The 24,108-nt window shown below is 35.0% G+C and overlaps 1 protein-coding gene across 1 annotated transcript in view; it reads right to left on the bottom strand.

The window, feature by feature from the left end:
• Nucleotides 1-266: 266 nt before the first annotated feature.
• LOC129521227 (bifunctional heparan sulfate N-deacetylase/N-sulfotransferase 4) overlaps nt 267-24,108 on the bottom strand; it is a 246,980-nt gene continuing 223,138 nt past the window's right edge. The window contains exons 7-13 of the mRNA XM_055342506.1: nt 21,533-21,629; nt 16,000-16,123; nt 13,939-14,113; nt 7,731-7,901; nt 6,711-6,820; nt 3,118-3,220; nt 267-386 (exon numbers count right to left, since the gene is read on the bottom strand). Coding sequence (XP_055198481.1) covers nt 267-386; nt 3,118-3,220; nt 6,711-6,820; nt 7,731-7,901; nt 13,939-14,113; nt 16,000-16,123; nt 21,533-21,629 — 900 coding nt within the window. The remainder of the gene's footprint in view (nt 387-3,117; nt 3,221-6,710; nt 6,821-7,730; nt 7,902-13,938; nt 14,114-15,999; nt 16,124-21,532; nt 21,630-24,108) is intronic.

The following is a 24,108-nucleotide window of genomic DNA, read 5'->3' as shown; positions in this document are numbered from 1 at the left end:
GTGTTACGATCCCCACACTGGAAACTGGATAATGCCACAAAACCCCACATTACTTCCCAGAAGCTCACATAGGGATGGATGCTAATAATTGCCAATGCGTGCATATATAACAATTTTCATTTTATGAAAAAGATAGAAGGAAATTTATTCACACAGTCCTCTGCTGACAATCACAAGTGCAGTAAGGGGATAAAAGTTGTGGGGTGTGTTGTTCTACTTAATAGTAAAAGGAAGCATCCTTTGAGCCTTGGTTCTTGTCTCCAGTGCTATCTCACTTTCTGCAGCTCCTGTCTCAGCCAAGATGGGAGAGGCTGCCCCAGTCTATGTAGCAGTTTGGAAAGTTCCACGTTATGATCTCGGTAGTAATTAGAGAGGAAAGTTCTAGACTAGAAAGCAAAAAGAAAACAAACAAAAAATACAACTTGAAGGAAGTTATTAGTTCATTAAACACAATTATGCAATCTACATCTCTTAAACTATTCTATTACAACATAGGTGTCTATAAAATATGCATCTCTTTGTATTATTCTCCAGATATCACTCATTATTACAATTTGCAAAGATTTGGCAGAACTGTAGCTATAAAATAAAAATAGGTCTGAGTATATCTTTTCTGGCTTATATACCATTAAGGCACTTACTGATTGTTGTATTGGTCAAGTCTATGCAGGGAGAAAAGTTGATGAGAGGTAATGACACTAAAGAAGAGTGAGGTAGGGACTTGAAGTAGTACCAAATCTACAAAAGCAAGCTAGAAAAAAACACGTACATTTCCTTTAAAATTGGTCCCTTTCTGTAAAATTGGGCCATAACCTAAAAGAGGAACATAAATAACATAAGAGCTGAAATTCATGATTAAAGAAATAACTTGCAACTTTGCAAAAATATTTTCTATGTTTGTTCAGCACAAAAATGGGTGCTTTTAAAATAAGAGTCTTTACTTAAAAAATATTATAAGATCTCATTATAAAAATCATTATAATGAACTTTATTGTGATTCTTAAATTCCTAGTCAAACTGGAATGATTGACCCTTATTAGATAAATGGGTACAAAGCTAATGCTCAAATATATCAGTAGTATTACTTTATGTTCCCTTGTATTTCTGGGAAACAAAAAATTTACAACTGGGTTTTCTCTCTGGATGTCACTTACCTCATATTATAACCCAATGAACATTGTTTTGGGTCTCTGACGAAATAGTAGAGCTGAACACTTTTCCTTGCCTAAGTATAGAAGCAATGGCTCAAACACTATTTTTGGTCTGGTGAAAGTTATATCATCTCACTTAAGCCCTTTCCAATATTTTAACACAAATGAGTCTTGTTCTTCATAAAACTCCCTTGGCAATTTTTGTGCACACTGTGGAAATGGACTTAAGACAACCACATTTGGTCTTGTGCCATCCACCAGGTATTTCTTCCCTTAAACCAGATTGTAAACACTTCAAATTCTGGATAAGATGTTTATAGAAGTAGTGAGAACATTACACTGATTTTTTGGCAGATTAAAATGATTTCTGAAACTTCTTTGAAATTATTGAGTTCAAAGGTATAGTTTAAGGACTTCTGGTACTTCTATTTCCATAGTGATACCTGAATCGCTTCCATCCTCCCTTTGCCTACCTTGCCTTGGGAGAGATACTCAACCTGGCTCAGCTGATTGCTAACTGGTTTCCCAACCCTAGTCGACCTCCTCATACCATCACTTTTACTAAGAATTTGTTTTTCCCTTCTTTTGTAGTTTGTCATTGTTTTATGTATCTTATTATAAGTCAATGGCAATAACTAATTTTCTGTCCTATAATAAATCTGGATAATTGTTTTATCCTGTAACCTCTCTGTGATATTACAATTTATAATATAAAATATATTTTTGGCCTTTGCTTCCTTTTCTGGCACAAAGGTCCTAAAATCCTTGGAATTTCCTAAATGGAAGAGTTATAAAGGTATCTTTTGTTATGTTTATTAAGTGGCTCTTGGACTCTACCTGGATGAGGGCTGGTTTCCAGGAGAACCAACCATGTGATTAGAAAGTTGGAACTTCAAGTTCCACCCCAATGATTTAATCAATCATGTCTCTGTAATGAAACCTCCAATAAAAAACCACAAAGGACTGGGTATAGAGAACTTCCCTGTGGGTGAACATGTGCAGACTGGGGACAATGGTTCACTTATAAAGGGGTTTCCCTATAACTTGCCCTATGTATCCCTTCTATCTGGCTATTCCTAAGTTATATCTCTTTATGATTAACATGTGCTCTAGTAAGGTTTCTGTGAGTCTGTGAGTCACTGTAGCAAATGGATTGAACCCAAGAAGTAAGTTGTTGGAACTTTGAATCTATAGCTGGTTGGTCAGAAGCACAAGTAACAACTGGAGCTTACAACTAGTATCTAAAGTTGGGGGTGGGGAGAGACAGTCTTACAGAACTGAGCCCTTGTGGGATCTAATGCTATCTCAGGGTAGATATTGTCAGAACTGAGTTGAATTGTTGGGTACCCAGCTGGTGTCTGAGCATTGATTGGTGGTGTGGAGAAACCTCCCCACCCATATGTTGTTATTGGCTCTCCAGCACCCATGCATGGTATAGACATTACATATGTATATTTGATATATGGTAATGATGTTTATTTATTTTATCCAAAATTACTTGTTTAGTAAACAATTCATTAAGCACTTTATACATTTGGAATACAGTTATTGTTCAATAAGTATTTATGTTTCAAATGCATCGTAACAGCAAACAATTCCTACAAATATCTATCAATTATTGATTTCTGTCAGTCTATCTATACTCTAAATATATAAAACATTGATAGCAAACCAAGAGAAGAAAAAGGGTGGGATCCCTGGGTGGCGCAGCAGTTTAGCGCCTGCCTTTGGCCCAGGGCGTGATCCTGGAGACCCGGGATCGAGTCCCACGTCAGGCTCCCGGTGCATGGAGCCTGCTTCTCCCTCTGCCTATGTCTCTGCCTCTCTCTCTCTCTGACTATCATAAATAAATAAAAATTAAAAAAAATAAAAAAAGAAAAAGGGAGTAAACTTATTGTGTCTTGTTTTGAAACAGTTGTATACACAGAGTTTTACTAGAGTATTTCAAAGATTAAGAAAATATTACCTCTGGATCCATGGGTGGATATTTTCGTCCTTTGCTCTTTCCAAGACATTTGGTCTTTCCTCCTTCCAGTAGTTGACACCAAAAGCCCTTTTGGGGATCAAACCTACAAAAGATCAAACATATAAATGATTATAAGAATATAATGATTATAAATTGTATACAGAATTTTGAGTGAGAGAGCCTTACCAATTAGATACAGAAAATGCACTTTGGGATATCCATTGTTTTAACTTAATTTAATTTAGTTCTACAAATATTCATTGAATTTATTTAAAAGTTTAATTGAGATTTAATAAGCTATATGTTATTATATATTTTTGAATATTTTTACTGAGAAAAAATACCTGTAAATCTTTAATCCAATCTTAGATTAAAATTTAACTTAAGTTTCATATTTTACCTATTCATCCATAAAAGATCAAGGACCAATCATCAAAACCAATATACCCATACACACAGGACTTTTAAGATAATTATTTACTTATTAATATGATTTCCCTGTCAAAAAGAATGTTAACAGATTTCTTTGAAATCATTCAAAGAATGGTATATATTAAAGTGACTGAATGTAATGTAAGTACACTTTTGTGAATATAAACTTGAATTAAAACTTCTAATTTGGAAAGATGCTATAGTTTTTAAAGTTCAAAATGTTTACACTTTTTTTAAGGAGAAAATTAAAATTGCAAAAATATAATCTGTTATACTTTTTTCAGACAACATGAGGCACAGGCAGTGTAAGTGGTGAGTGGAAGATTAGGCAACTCTTCATTTCTTTTGTTGAAGGCAAATGATCCTATGGGATAATTCAGGTCCCTATACTCTTAAAGAAAATTCTAATGTTTTGCTCCTGTGGCTGCACAAAGGTACAAGAGAAAGTATGTGTGGCCTAATTGTTTAAACTCAGATATATAAGAACTTTTGTTTAGGACTAACAAGATAGGAAAAATGGAAGAATAAACCAATAAGAAGAGAAAATTTAAATTTATTGCTGTGGGACTTGCTGCATGCATAAAACATCGAAAAGGTTTGCATTTTTGTTGCTCAGCAGATGTTTTAGAAGGATGAAGCATAATTGACTGGGATGTAAAGTTAATTAGTTGCAGAATATTTTGTTGCCCTGGGCCCATTCCTATAATACCGTTGCACCTGCAATTTGCCTCTGCACATATGTGAACTCATTTAGGGGGAGGGGGAAATTTTCTTCACAGTTCCCTGCCCAACCCATTATTAGAGACCTGATCCTTGCAGTCCAGGTTGTCCTAGTACATGTTATCAATTAAAATTAAATACATCACTGGTTAAATAGATAAAAGAAAGACAGAGTCATTTCCAACCTGGACTTTTCAATCTGCTCCTTGCCTATCACAGTCCTTTCTCTAGTTTTCATTAATTTCCCAAGAGGAAAAACAATTCGGCATGCTCTGCAAAATGAGATGGGGAAGTCGGCATAACTGTGCCCCTAAACAGCATTTTCTGCCTCAGGATGAGAATATTTAACTGTGTTAAGGTAAAATACAGTTCTGGCACCAAAGCCAAGATATTTATAACCCACACTGAGAGCATCTCCTTTGCTTTCAGGTGTGCAGCAGTCTCAGGATGGGCTACAATCTCTCCCTGTTCTCCATAGCAGCTGTTGTGAGGGAGAACTTAATACAGCTTGAGGAAGAAGAGCCATATTAAAAGTCATTCTTTTAGATAGAGTTGTCATAACCTTGACTCCACATTATTTTGCTGTCCTGGCTTCATTTATTGCACTGATGTTATATACTCTAACAAAGGGCATTTACTTTTTCTAAGTTATGTGAATTCATTGTTTCATGGTTTCATTTTAGTAGGCATGAAATTGTAAAATGAAGATGCAAAGCCTTTCTCAAATAGCTGTTAGACAACTTTGAGGACATGAATTGGTTACCACACGACTTCTTTTATTACATTGAACATCACTATAGTTATTAATTTTTGTGATGTGAGACATATTAAAAACCATATATTCTGTACTTGTTTGCAATCTCTTCTTGAAAAGTATGATTTTACAGTTTTATTGAACCATAAGCAACTATTTGTAGTAAACAAGATAGAACCATTCCCTAACCTACTGCAGGGAGGCAGGGGAAGACATGTTAACATCAATAACTATTACGTAAAACGTATTCTAGGAAGCTTTGTCTACTTAATCAACAGGGGCATGCCTTGTATTGTTGTTATTTCCATGTGTAGGTAAAAACTTCATTAGGGTTGTTTGAGTGGATAAGGAACAACCCAATCTTATTACTGCTTTTCCTGTCCTTCCATTACCCTCTCTAATTGTCTAATTGCTGATTCTAATCTGCTGTGAACTGGGAAATTATATAATCAGGCTTGTTAGAATTTTGTCTAAAATTTAATAGGCTTTGTTTAAGGTCTTGTGAGGGAGTCAAGTACATGCCCTTTTAAAATCTGTTTTGGCTCCTTGGAGGTTTTGTTTGTTTGTTATTTTGCTTCTTTACCTTTTACCTCATCTTTAGTTACCCAGGCACATGGTTTTATTTTTCTAAGATGACTGTAACAATATCTTCCCTCCCATATTCTTCTCTGCAGAATGCTCTTGTCCCTCCCCATCAAGAGGGGAAGGCCCATTGCCCTCTCTTTGGATTTGCACTAGCTTTAATGACTTGATTATAGTCAATAAAATGAGGTATAAATGATGCTGTGCAACTTGCAAGACTAGGTCAGAGAAGGCCATTATCAGATTACATTTCCTTAACATAACACTCCCTCTCAGAACACAGCCACTATACTGTGGTAAAGCCACATGAAGAGGTCTCATCCCACTGTGCTTAGCCTTTGAGTCCTCCCAGTCCAAGAGCCAGAGATATGAGGGAAGAAGCGAAGCCTCTAGAAGATTCCGGTCCCAGACATTTGATTCACACCCAGATACTCACTTTCCTCCCTGTGTCCCCAGGTATTATGAGCAGAGGCAAGTTGTTCTGGCTGTGTCTTGTCTGAATTCCCAGCCCCCAGAATCTATGACCATAATAAAATGGGTGTGGCAACATGTTGGTGGGTTTGAGGATGGTCTGCCATGCAATAATAGATAACTAGAATATTATATGTGATTACATTTGATTAGACATAATTTAATAAATACAAAGTAAAATATGAATTTATTCTTTTCCGAATTCTGCCCTCAATATTGGTCACTTTCACAGAGTTACTGGTGGCCATCAGCATTTCATTTCTAACCTGTGAATTACTTGAGGAAGAGGCTATATATTTTTTTCAGCTTTATAACTACAATTTCTAGGACAATTTTTGCATAAAGTAGGCATCTAAAAATTTACTTAACTGAACTTATATTGGGAAAAAGCCCACAAAGAAGGGAGTTTGTGATATATAAAATGCCTACAGGATAACACTTTGTAAAATAAAGTATTTGTGGTATTCAAAAGGAAGACACTACATGAATAATGAGGATACTCCTTTGACTGCTTTGAGTAGCATAATGATGTATAAGTTCATAGCTAGTATTAATGATGCTATATACACACCTACCAGTGATAATTTATGATGGCAAATAATGGAAATGAAATCAAGCATGAGAATAGACTCACGTTAGTGCTTCAGAATAATTATAATGAGGTGTAACTCCCAGAAACTTCTGGACTTCATCCATCACAGTAGCTGGGTCAGATCTCAGCTGCTGTCCATCAATAATTAGCAACTATAAAGTCAAAAATAGTCACTTTGTGAAGAACAAAACTAAATTAAATAGACTGAGCTGCCTCACTTGACCTAGTATAACATTAATCAATTAGGTCAGTGTGACTAGGAAGAAAATATGCTTTACTTAGAATGCATGTTAATGTTTACTATTCTTGTGTCCTTCCAAATAAACGATTGAAGTTTGCCATTGGCATTGTTTATAAGTCTTAACTAACTTGACTGTAAATCAGAAATAAACACAGATACTCTCTTGATTTAGTAGTTCACTAGGAACTCAATTTTCCATCTGTCATGTAATCAGAATCCCATGAGCTAACCTTGGAGCCAAAGACTTAGAAATGGCACAGAGATGAAAATTACTCATCTATTCTCCTTATAAACTATGACAAAGAACTCAGGTTTTAGTCATGACCTGATCTAGACTAATGAATATAAACAATATGGACGTTTCCTCAAGTCTTTACCTCCTGTTTTATCCCACATTCCTGGAGCTGCTACAGCATTTTCCATTTTGACAGTCTAATGAGTGACCTCCTTCTTCCTTTCTAAGAGTCCTAGAGGACAGATGTCAGACTATCTGCACCTGGTGTTCCATAAAGTTACTGTCTAACTGGCTGTTCTATGAGTGGTTGAATTAATGTCTGTGAATCATATGATGTCTCCTGTGTGAGGACTCAGCACTTTGAGACCAGCTACTACCCAAAAGATGATCCCAAGAATATGTTTCACAGCCACTTGAAATTTAACACTATTATTGACATTAAACATGTAAAAATCCACATATCTTCTTTAGGTATGATTGTCTCATTATGAATTGTTATCTGTGGCAATGCTATTTTTATTCTCTGTTGTCAAATGCAATACAACCAAGGTATAATAAATGGAAGAAATTAATTTTGAGACCTTACCTGAGAAGTAGCAAAGTAAGTTAGCCATCTCTCTATGTGGACTGCATACCATCCGGGTACTAGGCATCTCCTTTGCAAAGCTTTTAGGTTAGATGGGGCCCAATGTCCAGTTGTAATAACTTCGTAGAAATTAAACCTCAGAGCAGCTGGATCTTCATGTGATCGTTGGTGCTTTAACAAGAAAGTCAATTGTAAAATTAGTTTTCTTTACGCATGTGGGGGTGTGTATGCATGTTTGTGTTTGATGTATGTACATGTGTGTGCCTTTTATTTCCAAAAAGTAATGAAATGATAATTAATTGTAATTAATTACAATTTTTCATGTGTATCATGAAAATGATAAATTAATTGTAAAATAAAAAATAAGGTGAAAAGCACATATATTAAATCTAGGCATTGACATATTGCTTATTTAAAGTACAAGCCTTCCATGTATATCAAGTCATGTGCACATAAACCTATGGTTGTCCTCATATCTAAAGTGTTTACATACAATCAAGAGACAGAGTACAGGATTTTCTTCATGGGTCTGATTAAAAATTAAAAGTGAATAGATATCAGGCACTAGACAAGTCAAGCCCAGTGAAAAGAGATTTAGATGGGCAAAAGCAGGCTTATACACTATTCTGCACATTGTTTCATTACAGCTACTATTACAAGTTCTGGTACTTTCCCAATACCCCTGTGTGGCAGATGCTATGAGTACAGAGAAAATGGATGTGTATTCCTAATTCTTGTCTAGGTGTCATAAAGATGTTGATGTTGCCCAAATCCTTTCCTTTTGCTCTCCCAAGAATTTCCACTTATCCTTGCTGATTTCCAAGTACTGATCTATTACTACTTTTAGGTACAAAGTCCTCTGAGTCTTTCATATCAAACCATCATTAGTCAAGCTCAAGAGCCCAATACAATGAGAGATGAATTTAGCATTCAATACAATTTCATGAGCACTCATTAAGCTCCTTACAAGGACAAAGAACTGAGGTAGATTCTGGAGATACAAAAGATACAAGCAAAACGTAATCTCTATCTTCAAAGATGTATGGAGGACAAGGGATTAACAGACTGTAATAAAGACATATATTTAACTAGAGTCATATACATTGCTCTGGTAGCCAGAGCAATAAGTGATTAGTTCTGAATGAAAGATGAAGGGATCCTTTTTAATGGTTGAAATTTTTGAGCTAAAATATAATAACAGATTTTTACAAGTAGAAAAATCTCAACATAGAAACCATTAGAACTTGATCTATTAAGTTTGAGTGAAAGTGAATGAGTTGTGGGAATGGATTAGTTGATTTTGCGAGATATCTAAAAGTTTAACATAGAGAAAATAAACTACAGGATGGAGGATGGGAGTATATTAGGACTTGATACAATTGTGTAACAGCAGGTTATCTATGCGGGTTAGAAATAAAAACTGTTAAAAAATAAAGATAAGTAAGAAGTAGTTACACAGTAACCAGTGAGTGATAGATTGGTGGAACTAATGAAACTTTTGAAGGTCTCTCACTATTGTATATTTATTGAAATTCTTATATGTATATGCATTATGCTGAATACATAGACTACATAATAAATTGAATTAATATGTGTAGAAACTATATAACTTGAATAAAGAAATATAAAAATACTATGTGCATATTAATATGTTAATACTAAAATTTCTATTTTAGGCAGTGATAATATGGAACTGTACTTAATCTGCCCTACATTGATTTATAAAAGTTTAACACCAACTTTTCTTTATATTCCTGTACTAAGAAGATTAGCATAAAAATATGACCAGAAGTCACAAAGGGACATATTTTATAGAAAAATAGGACTATTGTTCTTCTGTGAGGCCCATTATAAAAATGTGGGGTAGAAATTACAGAGGCAGGTGATATTTGTAGGAGTCTCTGAATTATACCTGCTGAGTTTTGGATTTAGGGTATTTACTGAATAGACAGGACTAGTTAAGTAATAGGCTGCATTATTTTGAAATGTGGAGCAGTTTGGGGACCCTACTCTTAGCAATATGGCAATAAAAATATCAGAAAAAAAATTCCTTTCTAGCATGTATGTTCAAAGAATTTACTTGAAGGAGCAGACACAGATTCTCTTTTATTTAAATAGTTTAATCTATGTGAAAAAAAGATCCATATAAATTTGCTGTATGTTTTCTGCCAGGAGAATGTGCAGCATTTTGCCCCAAGTACTTGCATTCAAAATTTTTAATTAAGGCTTAATATTTCAATACTTTGGTCATATTTTTTTAAAAAAGTTTATCTTAGTTTGAAATATGAATTTTCATAAAGTGAGAAAGGCATATTTTTATATCTTGAGGAATACAGTGACTCATGGATTCTAATAATAATATTTGAATATGGCTCCCAATCCAGGTGTTCTTGGATCCCCAATCACTTGCAATCCCAATGTATAGGGTTATATTTTTCAGTTCATTATTATTTGTTTTTGGCCATATACGTTTATTTAAAAAAACTAAAAAGAAAGAATAAAAAATAAAGAATGGATACAAAATAAATGAATAAAAAACTGATAAAAAAATAAAAATTATTTGTATGTCCTTTAAAAATTTCCTTTTAGTCTTGATTTTTTTGGGGAACTAATTAATCAATTTGTTATGTGTGTTAACATAATAAGACCTACAAGATTTATTGTTGAGTTTATAAAGCAAGTTACATAAAGGTATACATAATATGTACCATTTTGTATTAAAACACTATAAATAAAACTGTACTATATATTTTCTGCAAATTAATATATTTGGTATCTGTGTGTAAATCTACAGTAAAACACTTGGAAGCATCAACTCCAAGTTGATGAATAATGAAAAGGTAAAAATTAAGAGTGGCAGTCAGAGGGGATTTTAGTCTTTGTGTAGTGTTTTATTCCTTTAATAATTCATATAGTCAAGAACTCCTATTAATGTTATTATTAATAACAAGGAATAAGCTATCATCAAGATTTATATTTTCCTCTATCCTCATCAAAAAGGAGGAAAAGAGAGAATGATCACTTTCTTCATAAAATTTTGTCCAATTACTTTGGGCATTAATTTTTATATGCATTGAACATACACATACAGAAATGTACTCATATCATGGATTTTAGTACATGTACATTATTGCCACCATAAATTCAAGATCACCTTTAATTGGGCCTTCACTGCCGTAGACAATTTTACATTTCTGTGGTCAACTTTATGTCACCCCTGTACAAAGATTTCACACTGCCTTTTTTCTCTCCTCCAATTGCTGTCTCCCAAATCATCCTCCACTTTTTCATCAGATTTAATTCATTCTCAACTTTCCAAAGGAAGGAGAGACCATCGGAATCACTCCAGTTTCTCTATCTCAGACCTTCAAATTTGCCAGCATGTACATTTATCCTCTCTTCTATCTCTTAAGTTTCAATTGGAGGATTCTTAACCAGAGATCTATTGATATAATTCAGAGAGTCTGTGAACTTGCATCTGCCAAAAAAAAAAAGTCTTTAAATGAATTTTTGTGTTTATTACACCTGAGATTTTACCACCAATAAAAATCAGCTATTTTTATATCACATTACAAGTACTTCAGATATATCAAAATGCTGTTCATGCTCATCCCTACTTCAACATTATAGCAGTTTTATTCCTGCCATTAGATCTTGCCATTTAATTGTTAGGTAAATAAAAATCTGTTACTAATTTAAAGATTAGTTTGATAATTATATTTCAAGAAAGTTGTTTCTCTGTAATTCTAAGTTTTATGCTTTCAAAACATGTTTCTCAAATGGGACCCAGAAACTCCAGCAACTTGCCAGAAGGGTCCCTGCACAAGAAAAGTGGAGTCTGGAAATGGAGTCCTTCCCTCCCATCTAAGCTATTTCCTGTAGGTAGTCATCTCCCTCTGGCCCCTCAAGGATCCTCACAGGACTAATTCCCAGATTCTCTCCTGGGCCTTAACCATCTCTCCTTTTTCGGAAACATCTCATGACCCGAATCACTACCCATAGAGCAGTTTCCTTGAATGCACTCTAATGTCTCTGTAATATGCATGTGTCTTGTTTCTCCCCTTTGAAATTGCATTTTTATTTCTTCTACTCAGTTTTTCCTCCACCAAATCTATCTGGTTTTGTTCTTTTCATTTGTCGCTATAGGCTTCACTTCACTCCATGTCTTTCAACTCAGTGAAAATAATTCAGACCTTATTTTGCCTAATTGTCTAATTTCTTAGGAACCATTTGACACTGTTGTCATCTCCTCCATTTGGTTGTACTTTGTCCCCTTGTATTCAGTGCTATTATTACATTCTTAGATTTTTTTCTTCTACTCTTCTGGCTGTGTTCTCTTATCTCCCTGGTTGCCTCATCCTTCTCTATACTTTGCTTCTCTGAACTCTCTCCTCAGGCAGTTTTACCATTTTTTATGTGGCTTTTTGCCTCTGATTCGCAAATCTCAGTGTCCAGCTTGGACCTCTCTCTGGAGTGCCTGCTGACTTTACTGCTGTTTTCGGTATGACCGTGATTCCATACCTCATGATCACCATTTGTGCCTCATCTTTAGCACCCCTCCCTCCCAACCAGTCTTGTTTCCTTCTTCAGTGGTTCTATTTTTATGGGAATACATCCTCATCATCCAGTTGTCCACATCAGAAATTTGGTTCATTCTTGACACTGTTTCCTCACCAGGTTCTGTTGATTTTAATCCCTCCATGTGCTTTGATACCTTATACTTCAGTCTATATTTACTGTCTCTGTCAATGCTGCCTCTATTTCTTAGCAGCCTCTCCTGGATTTCCCTGAATAGTTGTCTGCTCCATTCCACTCCATTCTTCAAATAGCTTATAGTATAAATTTTTCTAAAAGGAAATATGGTCGTTACACACTGGCTCAACTTGTCAAAGGCTTATGCTTGGCTTGAAGAATGATAGCCGCCCAGTTTCCCCACCTGAGTTCTGGCCTCTGTGTATGCCTAAGGCTCATGTCCCAAAGGTCCCCACCTCAGGTTTTGCTCTCTAGCCACATGGAAGTTTTCTTAGGTCTTTAAATATGCTACTGTTCCTTCCACCCACGGGACCGCATATACTTTTCTCTCTCCCCCACTCTCCTACCTCCCTCAGTTTATACTGACTCATTCTTCACTTTTAAGTCTAAAGTTTATTTCTCTAGAGAATGCTTTCTTAGTACCTTACAAATTTCCTCACAGAGCATTTGAAATTTTTAATTATGTATCTTTGTGATTATTTGATTAATATCTATCCACACATTAAAATGGACGCAATGCTTTAATTAATATTCTACTGATTAAAACTACCATTAAATGTTGTTGCAGAATATTGCACTTCAACATGACACAATTTTATATTGTTGGGTATTAACTTTTCCTTTTATTATTACTGTTTGAATAGTACTGCGATACATAAAGGGATAAATATTTGCCTACTCCTTTGAAGTTTCTTTATGATTGATTCCAGAAGAGGATCCATAACACACAAGGACCGTTACAAAACTATTTTGATAATTATTGCCAAATTAGTTTTCAGAAAATATCTCCTCCCATACCTTTCTATTGGAATGTTTGACTATCTTTACCATCACACTCTAGCCAGCAGGGAGAATAAACATTATGATTTTTGTTGAGATGATGTTCAAAAAGAGTATCATTCTGATTTATATTTTGTTGCTCCCCTAGTTGGATTGATCATTTTTCATATAAATTGTTGAGCAGTTATATTTGTGTGTTTGTATATGTGAAATGTCTATTTATGCGTTCTGTTTATTTGCTCATTTTTCTGAGTTATTATATTTTTATTTTTACCAATTTACAGAATTTTTTTAAAACAAATTAAGTGTAATAAACCATTTACCATGTATTAATAAAGATGCTCTGCTTAGATATGGACTTTTATTTTGTTAATTGTGATAGACTAATATTTAACATGTTTATACTATTTAGTCAATCTATTAATCCTTTATGTATGTTTTCTATTTATGCTTGAAAATCTTTGCCCAGATTCCCATGAATCAAATATTCAGCTTTATTTCTTATAATTTCTATTCTCTCTCTCTCTCTCTCTCTCTCTCTCTCTCTCTCTTGGTTTAGCTCTTTAACATTTGACTTGAATACATCTGGACATCTAGACTTTATTTTGATATTCACCATTGCTTACATTTAAGCTATGGACAAATGTTTTTAATAGTATTTTTTACTGCTTCATACCTGGTACCAAGAGTATGCCCTGTCTGAGGGGTCGATGAGGATGGTGATGATCTTGGCTTTGGGGACCAGAGATGCAGCTCGCTTGGGAGCTTCTTCTGAATGGAAGTAATTAGCACTCTTTTCAAAGAGAAAGTCACTTGTAATGTTGGGTGGAGTAGGAAAAAAGTCCATATACCTGAAGGCAGAGAAAAATAATCCGAGATCTAAGTTTTTCTCTAACATGCTATGGATATGAAATAATTGAACATTTTAACATTCATTTATATTGATTTCTGATTATTAGTGTTATAATAGTTGAAATCATGGCTATTCTATGCACTTTGACCATGAAAATGACCTGAAGCACAGTTCTTCTAATCAATTATTTAGGGCATGGGAAAGAGTGAGATGAAATAGGTGGATTGTTAAGAACAGAGGGAAAATCCTTTAGATTTGGGCTGATGTTCTCTGCTATCAAAAGCCAAATCCAGAAAAAATCAGTTTACCCTTGGCAAAAAGCAAATGGCACAGTATTGCCTAGTAAATATTTAAAAATAGTAAATTCATGTTTGCAAACTTGAACGCAAAATTTTTAATTTGAGATGAAAGTGCCAAGAGAGGAAGATGTGTAAGTCAGAATAGCTCTAAGATCCTAAACAGAGTAGGGCATAGCTGTTCCCCTCCTTTTTAACTTCTGCATAATTTGTAGTATGTGCAGCAATGTGAACACATTATAGTCTATCTAGAGTAATTAAGAAGATGTTTCCTGCCAGTTGATCCTGTGGTGCCTCGGTAGGTTCACTCCTCCATATGCTGTCAGAACATTCCTCTGTGTGTAGATTATGGAATCAATATGTTCAGAGGTTAACTCAGTGCAAGGCTTTAATTATGTGTGTAATCCTCCTTACAGCTCATCACTTCTCTAACCCTCAAATGTTCTAGAAATAAATAATGAGAGCAATTAAGAATTCATATAAGACACTTATTTTCCTCTTTGACATTTGTTATTATGTTTCCCAAATGTGAAGTGGTGAAAGTCTCATCTATATTCCTGCTTAACAATTTGTGTTCCATTTGAGCTCACAGATAAGAGAAAATTGCTGTTCTGCTTTTAGTAACTTGCATTCACTTCCAAAATTCATTTGGTCTTTTTAAAGTAAGGTAGAATAGTAATATCCTAGGTGCAGAGTGGGTGCATCTTATACATGATAGGAAGCCAGATATGCTCACTGGAATTGACCTTCCCTTACTCTAAACCCAGCTGAGTTTAAACAGAACAGGCCTCTTTTGAGAACAGGTTCATATGTGGTGTTGACGTAAAGTTACACACCACAGAGGCATGCATTTAGGAGAATTTTCCTTAGAGGAGATTTGCCTTATATAACTGGAAATTGGACTCAGAGTGATATTTTCTTAGAAAATTGGAATATAGCTAGAAAAAAAGCTCCAGAGTAAAGATCAGTTCTAATATCAGATTTATGCTATTTTAGTTCAAGGAAAATATTGTGATTTTTAAATTTTTCATAATTTATTAAATGCAAAGTAATATTCCTTTTATGCATGTGTGTGGCTAGCATTAATATGGTTTTGGAAATGCTATGTTATTATCTACATGACAAATATCAGCTTATATTATAATAGAACATTTTATAGTCTATGTGGTTAATGAAGACACATGTCACAGAGCATAAAGTAAAACAACTTATTTGTTTCCTCAAGCATCATTTGTGAAGACAAATTATGTAGTTAAAAAAATTCTAAGCACAGTAAAATAATAATATGCCTAAGTATAATTTTAAATATCCTTATGAATAATTCTGACAAAATATTCCATAATCTTCTTTATTCAATCATATTAATTTACCAGGAAAATATTATCATTATTGCACTGTCCAAATCAAATTATAGGCAACACTGATTAAACATATCGTTGTTATAAATTAATTTCTAATTCACTATTGTAGAATTGAGCATAACAAATTTATGCTGTAATTATGTAGATGCCATGCATACATCTATAATTGCTCTGCTGTGATTGAGCATGTGTTAATAATGGTCTTTATATTTTGTTATTTTCCTTACCAATCAATTCCCTTGTGGTAGTTGTTGCCATTAAAGAATTGAACTTCTTCAAATGTTTTGGGGCTGGGAAGATTGCTGATAATGGAAGGGTGCATAAGAAGAAATAAATAAAGTGCAGTAGTTCCTATAACAAAAAAAGGAGGCAAAGGGTTAATATATGGCAACAAAAGAAGAGACAAATACTATTTTCGCAAAATTTTTGCTCAAAAAGTAATATTCAGAAGACCAATTTTCTTCTGGTATTAAAATAGTTTCCTTAAGGGGCACCTGGATGGCTCAGGTCATGATCTTGGGTTCCTAGGATTGAACTTGTGTTGGGCTACTTACTCAGTGGGAGTCTGTTTCTCACTCTCCCTCTGCTCCTCCTCCTCTTTCCCTGTTTATGCTCTCATTCTCTCTATCAAACAAATAAAAGCTTTAAAAAATGATTTCCTTAAAATCAGTTAGGCAGTTTTTATGTGCAAGAATCTAAGTATTCTTTTATTAGTCTTCATGATTCTATTTACCTAAACATCTGATTTAATATTAGTACATAGGCCAAGTTAAGCAGACTGAAGATACAACTATTTTTGTCTTCAGTGTATTTTTTTTTACATTTTTTTCTGTTTGATAACCAATAACTGTTCTTCTATTTATAGGATTATATGAAGTTTCTGCTTTAAATTATTTTATTTGAAGTAAAAAGAAGTTTATTTGAAGAAAAAATATGAAATAAGATACCACAGGAATTTTATGACAAACAAATAAATGCAAAAAACACATAGGCAGTTATACATAGATATGACAAAATTGGGCATCTGAAGCAGATGATACTGTGCTTTAAGCTGGGAGAGAACATCAGAAATTGGTGGCTCAATTTCCCTCTTTAAGTCTGGTGAGTGGATAAAGCATCAAGGGCATCCAGCACAATATCTGAACCTGGTGGATCTCAATTAATGTTATTTCAAATCAATTAAATTAAATCAAACTACTCAACACATGCTGACTGGTGTTACTCTAAGTCCCTGGTGATAACTCTTGATAAGAAAAAACTCATTTGCTGGCCTTGATCAACTTAAAGTGTACGTGTGGACTTAGGTCAAGTAAGCAGGTAATGGCAACATAGTGAGAGTTTCCATGTTGAGAGAAGACCAGATTGCTTTTCTAATGCATGAGAAAATGGGTGACTTAGACCTGTGAAGTCAGTGAAAGCTTCCAAGAAGAAGTGTTTTCTCAGTCTGTCCCTTAAAAGTATAAGTGTTCCCAGTAAGGTTGAAAGAGGAGGGCAAGAATCTGGAAAAATGGGCTCTTGAATGTCCTACTCTGGCAAAATGGGGGCAATCTGATCTGATAACTGAGGCAGTAGTCTGAACTGACTGGTTGATAGAACCCACATGTCACCGAAGGCGCAGATGCAATCTCTGACCCTTGTTTCCATTTGAGTTGGGCCAGAGACTGGGGACCACAGTGGAAAGAATCATGAAGTGAATGGGTTTTCATAGTTCTCATAAATCAGTTTCCTTCTTGAAAAGATTATCTCTTTTGTAACATGTTGGACCCAAGAGGAGTTGTTGGATTTCCCAGCCGTAGCAGAGTTGGAAATGAGCTACACAGGTGTGTTGGCAGAACCATAACAATGGCAGCTGGGGATCTGAAAGCTGAGCAGATCACGAGAGAATTGGCATTTTATTTTAACTTATCTTAAGCTCGCAGGAGCAAAGGGTAGTGTGCTTAAGAATTAATGACATGGCCACCTGCTTAGATCCTCACAGTTTTGCATCACCACCACGCCTGAACAGGGACATGACTAGTTAAAGAAAAGTGATGACAGATCCAAGGGGACCAACCACCTTGGATGGAAGAAAGTTAAGGAATACAGAATCAGTTGCCCCCAGTGAAATGGGAGGGTAAAAATAATAAATGCTCTTAAAAATTTAATTACTAATTAAAAATAATTTTTAATGATTTTTATTTTTTAGATCTATTTACTTATTTTAGAAGGAGAGGGGGCATGAGTGAGCATAGGGGTGGGGGCAGAAGAAGAGGGAGAGAGAGAATCTCAAGCAGACTTCCAAATGAATGCAGAGTTCACCCAAGGCTCCATCTTGGGATCCTGAGATCATGACCTGAGCCGAAACCAAGAGTCAGATGCTTAGGAGGCTGATCCCCCCGAGTGCCCCAAAACAACTTAAAAATTAACAAAAATGGAATCAAATCATATAAACTCAATTTAAAAATTAAAGGAGTCAGAACTGGTTAGGAACTGAATTAGAGGCCCAAAGAACAAGACACAACTATCTCAAACACATTGAAAAAGAGATAAAATTATGAGGGGCAATGGAGTCCTCAAGAACTGATCAGAAATACTCCTGAAAATAACAGCAGTTCAAAAAGGAGAAACTATGAGAGGTGGAACAAAAATGTTCCAGGGAGAATAAATAAATTAGAGTGTTACAGAATAGTATCTGGAAGGGAATAGCGAATTCAAAAGGATTCTTTCTATATACCTTTCAGGCTGGGACCTACATAAAAATGTTTAGTTGTTGAAGTGCCTGTGTGTGTGCATGTGTGCACATGCATGAGAGAGAGAGAATTTGAGACACACTAGAGAGCTGAGAATATTGATAATTTAATATCCCTGCAATGTTGAGACTGGATGGATCCAGGGTACAAATAAAGGGATATTTTTGAATTATTGCTGAATATCAGAAAGTAAATTCATTATAAGCTCATTTAGTAACATGGACAAATATTTAATCACCCTGAGGATCACAGAATTGTATCACATCTCCCCTGGGTTACATAAAGTCAAAGCCTTAATGTTCTGAGCCACAACACCTTCATGCCACCAGGAGCAGGAGGGACATCAAGGAGACATCTGACAGGAAGAAAGGAGAAAGTCTTTTCAACTGGGGACAGTAGGTATGTGGCTTGATATTCATATAACCAGTCATAGAACCTGGGCTTACTGTCCCAAAATGTATATTCATTTTATTATCACCTGTGTTTCATCTCTTACTGACATTCATTTTTATCCACTGTCTTTGATATAAATATTCTGTGGAAGAAGTAAAACAGACCTCATGCCTAGCAATACTCTCAGAGAAACTGCATTCATTCTATTTTATACCAATGAATTTTGTTTTTAGTTTTATCAGAGTAAAACAACCAGGTCATGAGAAAATAATACTGACAATGGGGACACTGATTTACTTGAAGAGGTAAAGCCAATGAGTTTTGCTTTTAGAATTACTGTACTAGGGGTGCCTGGGTGGCTCAGTAGGTTAAGCGTCTGCCTTCAGTTGAAGTACTGATCTGGGATCCTGGATGGAGCCCCATGTCAAGCTCCTTCTCAGCAAAGTGTCTGCTTCTTCCTCTCCCTGCTAGTGTGCCCTCTCTCTCTCTCAAATACATACATAAAATATTTTTTTAAATATTATTTATTTATTTAACAGAGAGGGAGAAAGAGAACTAGCAGGGAAGGAGCAATGGGAGAGGGAGAAGCAGACTCTCCACTGAGCAGGGAGCCTGACATGGGGCTCGATCTCAGGACCCTGGGATCACGATCTGAGCTGAAGGCAAAAGCTTAACCACCTGAGCCACCCAGACACCCTAATAAATAAAATATTATTTTTCAAAAGGATTATTGTGTTAAACTCAACTCTTTTGGAAATCCCCTCCTAGCCTGGTAATATCAAAATTTGATCTGGATTCATGAAGAATGCTCATCTGTCCAGGGCTAAGGTTTAATCTTTGAGTGCCATAAGCCCAGGCCTACTCTGTTCTCTGTCTGTCCTCATTCACTGCCCCACTGTCAGTGGACAGAAATTCCTTCCAAGGTTCAACAACAGAGAAGTGGGACATCACTTCCTTTTATTCTCACTTCACAACAATTGAGAAAATAGGGAATAGGGGTTTGAGGGCTACTTTTATACCTCATGTTTATTACAAGGGGCATGTAGGCTATGTTTAAGTTGCTTAAAGACAATTTTGCATTGAAGATCAGATTCTTAGCAATAGCTGTGTCCAGGAAATTTACAGCTCTCACAGCAGTGGGAATTTTGCCAACTAAAGCAATAAAGAGAACAAAAGAAGACTTTAGACTTCTATGACTGGACAGATTTTAAAAATTATCACAGCCATTTTTATATTAGAATAGCATTTTTCACAGTATATAAAATATTATTATCATCCAATTCCTTTATTTTAACTTTGTTTGTTTGCCTTGGGAGTGCCTCAAAAGCAGCTGAAAACTGTTATTTCCATACTGGTAGGTCAAATATTAAAATCTAAAGGTGTAATTATAGTCTTTATAAATACAACAGCAAAGAGGAAAGCTAGATTTACACTTACTAACCTGTAGCTTTCTAGCAGAAGTAAGAAATAATAATATGCAGTGACAAATGATAAAAGATGTCTTTAATTTAAATTTTTAGCATAATTTTACAACACGAGAATGTTTTGTTTCTTTAGCAATCTTTCCAGAGTTAGCACTGCTATAAGGGGGTTGGTAGAAAATTAATGTACATTTTAAACAACAACACCACAAGTGATAGATCTGAAAATATGTGCTGATTTTTTCCCCTCCCTGCACATGTGTAACTTACTGTTGTAATACAATTTATATTACTGGTGGGAGAAAAGATTTCAACAACCAATATCTAATAGTCTGGAAATTTTGCCCATAACCTTTAAAATGATCTACTTGCTTGTATTACAAATATCTTCATCTGGGCTGTGCTTATTTATAGTGACTGTTGGTTTTGTGTTATGGTTTCTGCACTCACTGATGAAAATGCTTCTAGTCAAAGTAGTGAATTCAAAATACAGCGACTCAATAAAAACTTTAATTAATCAGGACATGAGCAAAGTGTATAAAACTGTCACATGCTGAAGAAAGTATAAAATATTCTAATTGAAAGTGTCATCTCATTGGTGAAATACTTTCACTCTCTTTTACTGCAGTCTTATACACTTGTCCTTCAGCATATGAGAAAATACTAAGGGAAAAATGCCTGATGAACCACAGGTATATCAGATAATAAGTCCAAACCATTTTTATACTTAATAATTATTTTTTTTTAAAATCACACACATAGAATATTTGAAAGTAATAATGACACTGGCTCTGAAAAAAATCAATTCAAGGCTGATATACTGTGTAGAAAAGTTTAAATCAGGCCAATTGCTTGCTTTATGACTTAATTTTGGAGATAATTAGGCAAAGTTACAAAATAGTAGGGGTTAAAAATCAGATACTGGAACTGTGATACATTATCACAAAGTTGTCAAAAATTTGACATCTGTTGAACAGTTTTAAAATATATAGTTAAAAATTTAGTCCTTAAGTCTAATTAATAGGCAGCATTAGGATCCCTTTGAGGATCACAGCATAAAGATCCACAGGGATGAAAAACAATTCAAATAATGAACTTGGACAGATGTCTAGATATTTCACAAAACAAGACCTAATCCAATTAGAATATATGACAATATGTTACATGACAAAAAGTAAATAAAAAAGTATATAGACAGCACCACTGGGTATTCCGACCTGTTTTTTGCGGCCCGATGACCAGGAATTTTGGCAAGTGGTCACAAGTTTTCTCTCTGGACCAAATATCTTTGTGCCGTTTATCATCACATGGATTCTGCAAGAAGAATAATCAATGTTACTGGGTAATGAACTTCTGGTTGTGTTCTGACAGGATCAAATCCTTGCCTGATCCCCTAGAACTAGGAGTTAGACTCTGCTTTGGTTCTGGTTCTCTGATTTCCCGTTTCCTTATAAATTGGCAGCTTCCTTTCCTTTCCTACCTCCAATGGCACCCTCCTTCCTTTCCTAGCTCCAAAGCTAGAGCTCAGCATTAAGTTGATCTGTTGTCATCCTTTTCTGAAACTTGGCTAGGTTCTAACTGCTGAGATTCCATTCCATCTCTGGATTTATGTTAAATATCTGTATATTGGAGCCTTTACTTGTCTTAATCTCATTTGACCATAGTTTCTCAGGTATCTGAGCTCTCCCCTAATCTTTCCTATTTCTTTTCCCTAGAGGCTAGAGGCCCATTTTTGAACTCAAGACTTGGCCAACTTTTCCTTTTCTTTTCACATACTATGTGCTATTCTAACAAATCCTAATGTTTGGCCGTACCCTCTAAGCTGATGCCATGTAGATCAACATTTCTAGGCTATATCTCCCTCCTGAGCTCTTAACCAATATTTTAAATTGCATTTGTATGATAGCTATATAGATGGTGGTGAGGAAATGCCAGGCCCAACATATCCATAGGTCCAATTTAATCTCCATCTTAACCTTCTCCTATTCCATTCTTCTTCCATTTCATTTTACTGACCCACGTTTATTATCTAAATCATGACACTTTTGAGAATTAAAAGAGCCATTAAATGAAAATAATACATTTTAAAAAATACTTATTGACTGACAAATAGCGGTTTTATTATAGTTAAACTAAATAATATATTAAAATAATTTTCACAAATTAAATTCTGTCTAAAATCATGTTAGGCATTAAAATAATTATAATTATATATTTGTTATCTAAGTATTAAAAATGACATGACTAATTATTTATGGTTCATATTTATGTACTTTAATCAGTTTCTTTAACCACATCTTTTTCTAATACCATGTCAGAAAAGTTCCACTAAAGAATGATTGTTTTCAGTGTGATCCTATTATGTTTTGCTTTTCCATAAAATTGCTTGCAATCTTTTTCAAAGTTCCATTCATGATTAATAAATTTGAAAATGTTGATACTTTCAATCGACTCTCCTCTATAGACCCCTAAATTTTTAATGGGGGAAATATTTTCTTTATAGAGTTGAAGTAAGCAAGAGTAAATTCTGTGAAGGAAATTTGTTTCTGTTATTTCCAATTGTAGCTTTTTTCCATATTGATATGTTCAAATATTAGAGACCAAATATTCCACAGTTATTTTCCATTTGGAGTATCTTTCTTTGATGAATATTTTTCAAGTTAAAACTTGTCAGATAAATTGCCTTTAATTATGACACTTTTGACCATTTTGCCAAATACAAGTGCTGTAAAATCATAGACTTCTCAACATTGCATTCCAGCACAGAGTATACATTTTTCTTTTTTTTTTCTTTTTAAAGATTTCATTCATTTATTCATGAGAGATACAGAGAGAGAGAGAGAGAGAAGCAGAGAACACAGGCAGAGGGAGAAGCAGCCTCCATGCAGGGACCCTGATGTGGGACTCGATCCCGGGACTCCAGGATCACGCCCTGGGCCAAAGGCAGGCGTTAAACCACTGAGCCACCCAGGGATCCCCAGAGTATAAATTTTTCTAATTAAAAATAGGAGGTCCATCAAGAAATGCTTACCACAGTTGAACTCCCAAAGTTCAATTAAAGAATGACAAATTAAACCCTCTAGTTCATTTGAATTCTCATTACTTAATTTGTTTAGTCTCCTCCCTTCTTGCTTTTAAGCTTTTTTTTTAAAGATGACACAAAGCACTAAAGGAAGAGAAAAATATTATTTAAATATATTTTTTCTCAAAATAATATTTTAATATTTTTCTCAAAGATAATTTTCAAAGCTGCTTGTCCTCGGTGTCATTATATAGATTGAAAGGGCCTAGATCATCTTGACATTCCACAGCACTTAACATTAGTCTACTGTACTAATGACATGGTGTTAATTGTACCTGGTAGGTAACAAGTGTCAAGTATTCTGGCTGCCTTAGGAAGACATATGCACTCCAGAGGGTGGAAGAAAAGCCAGTAAAGCTTCAGGGATCTACTAGACCTACCACCTTTGGTGGTTTTTCAAGATCCAGGGTTCTGGAGCATGATGAGACCTCCCCACCAAAGTAAAAGTCTGTTTTTGTTCTTTGTGACTCCTACTACTAAGAAAGAAGAATATGACTTGATAGGCCTCTTTGGGTTTGGGAAGCAGCATTTTATTGCACTAAGGAATACTGCTCTGTGTCATTGACAGGATGATGCAGAAAATTGCTAGTTTTGAGTGCAACCCAGAACAAGAAAGAGTCCTGCAAGAGTTAAGACCGAGGTACAAGCAGCCCTTCCACTTGGATCATACAACTGGGCAGATCTATGGCACTATGGCATCTATGGTATAAA

The sequence above is a fragment of the Nyctereutes procyonoides genome, unplaced genomic scaffold, assembly GCF_905146905.1.
Source record: "Nyctereutes procyonoides isolate TBG_1078 unplaced genomic scaffold, NYPRO_anot_genome, whole genome shotgun sequence".
Lineage (NCBI taxonomy): Eukaryota > Metazoa > Chordata > Mammalia > Carnivora > Canidae > Nyctereutes > Nyctereutes procyonoides.
Note: the sequence above shows the minus strand (reverse complement) of the source record. Positions and strands in the feature narration are given on the sequence as shown.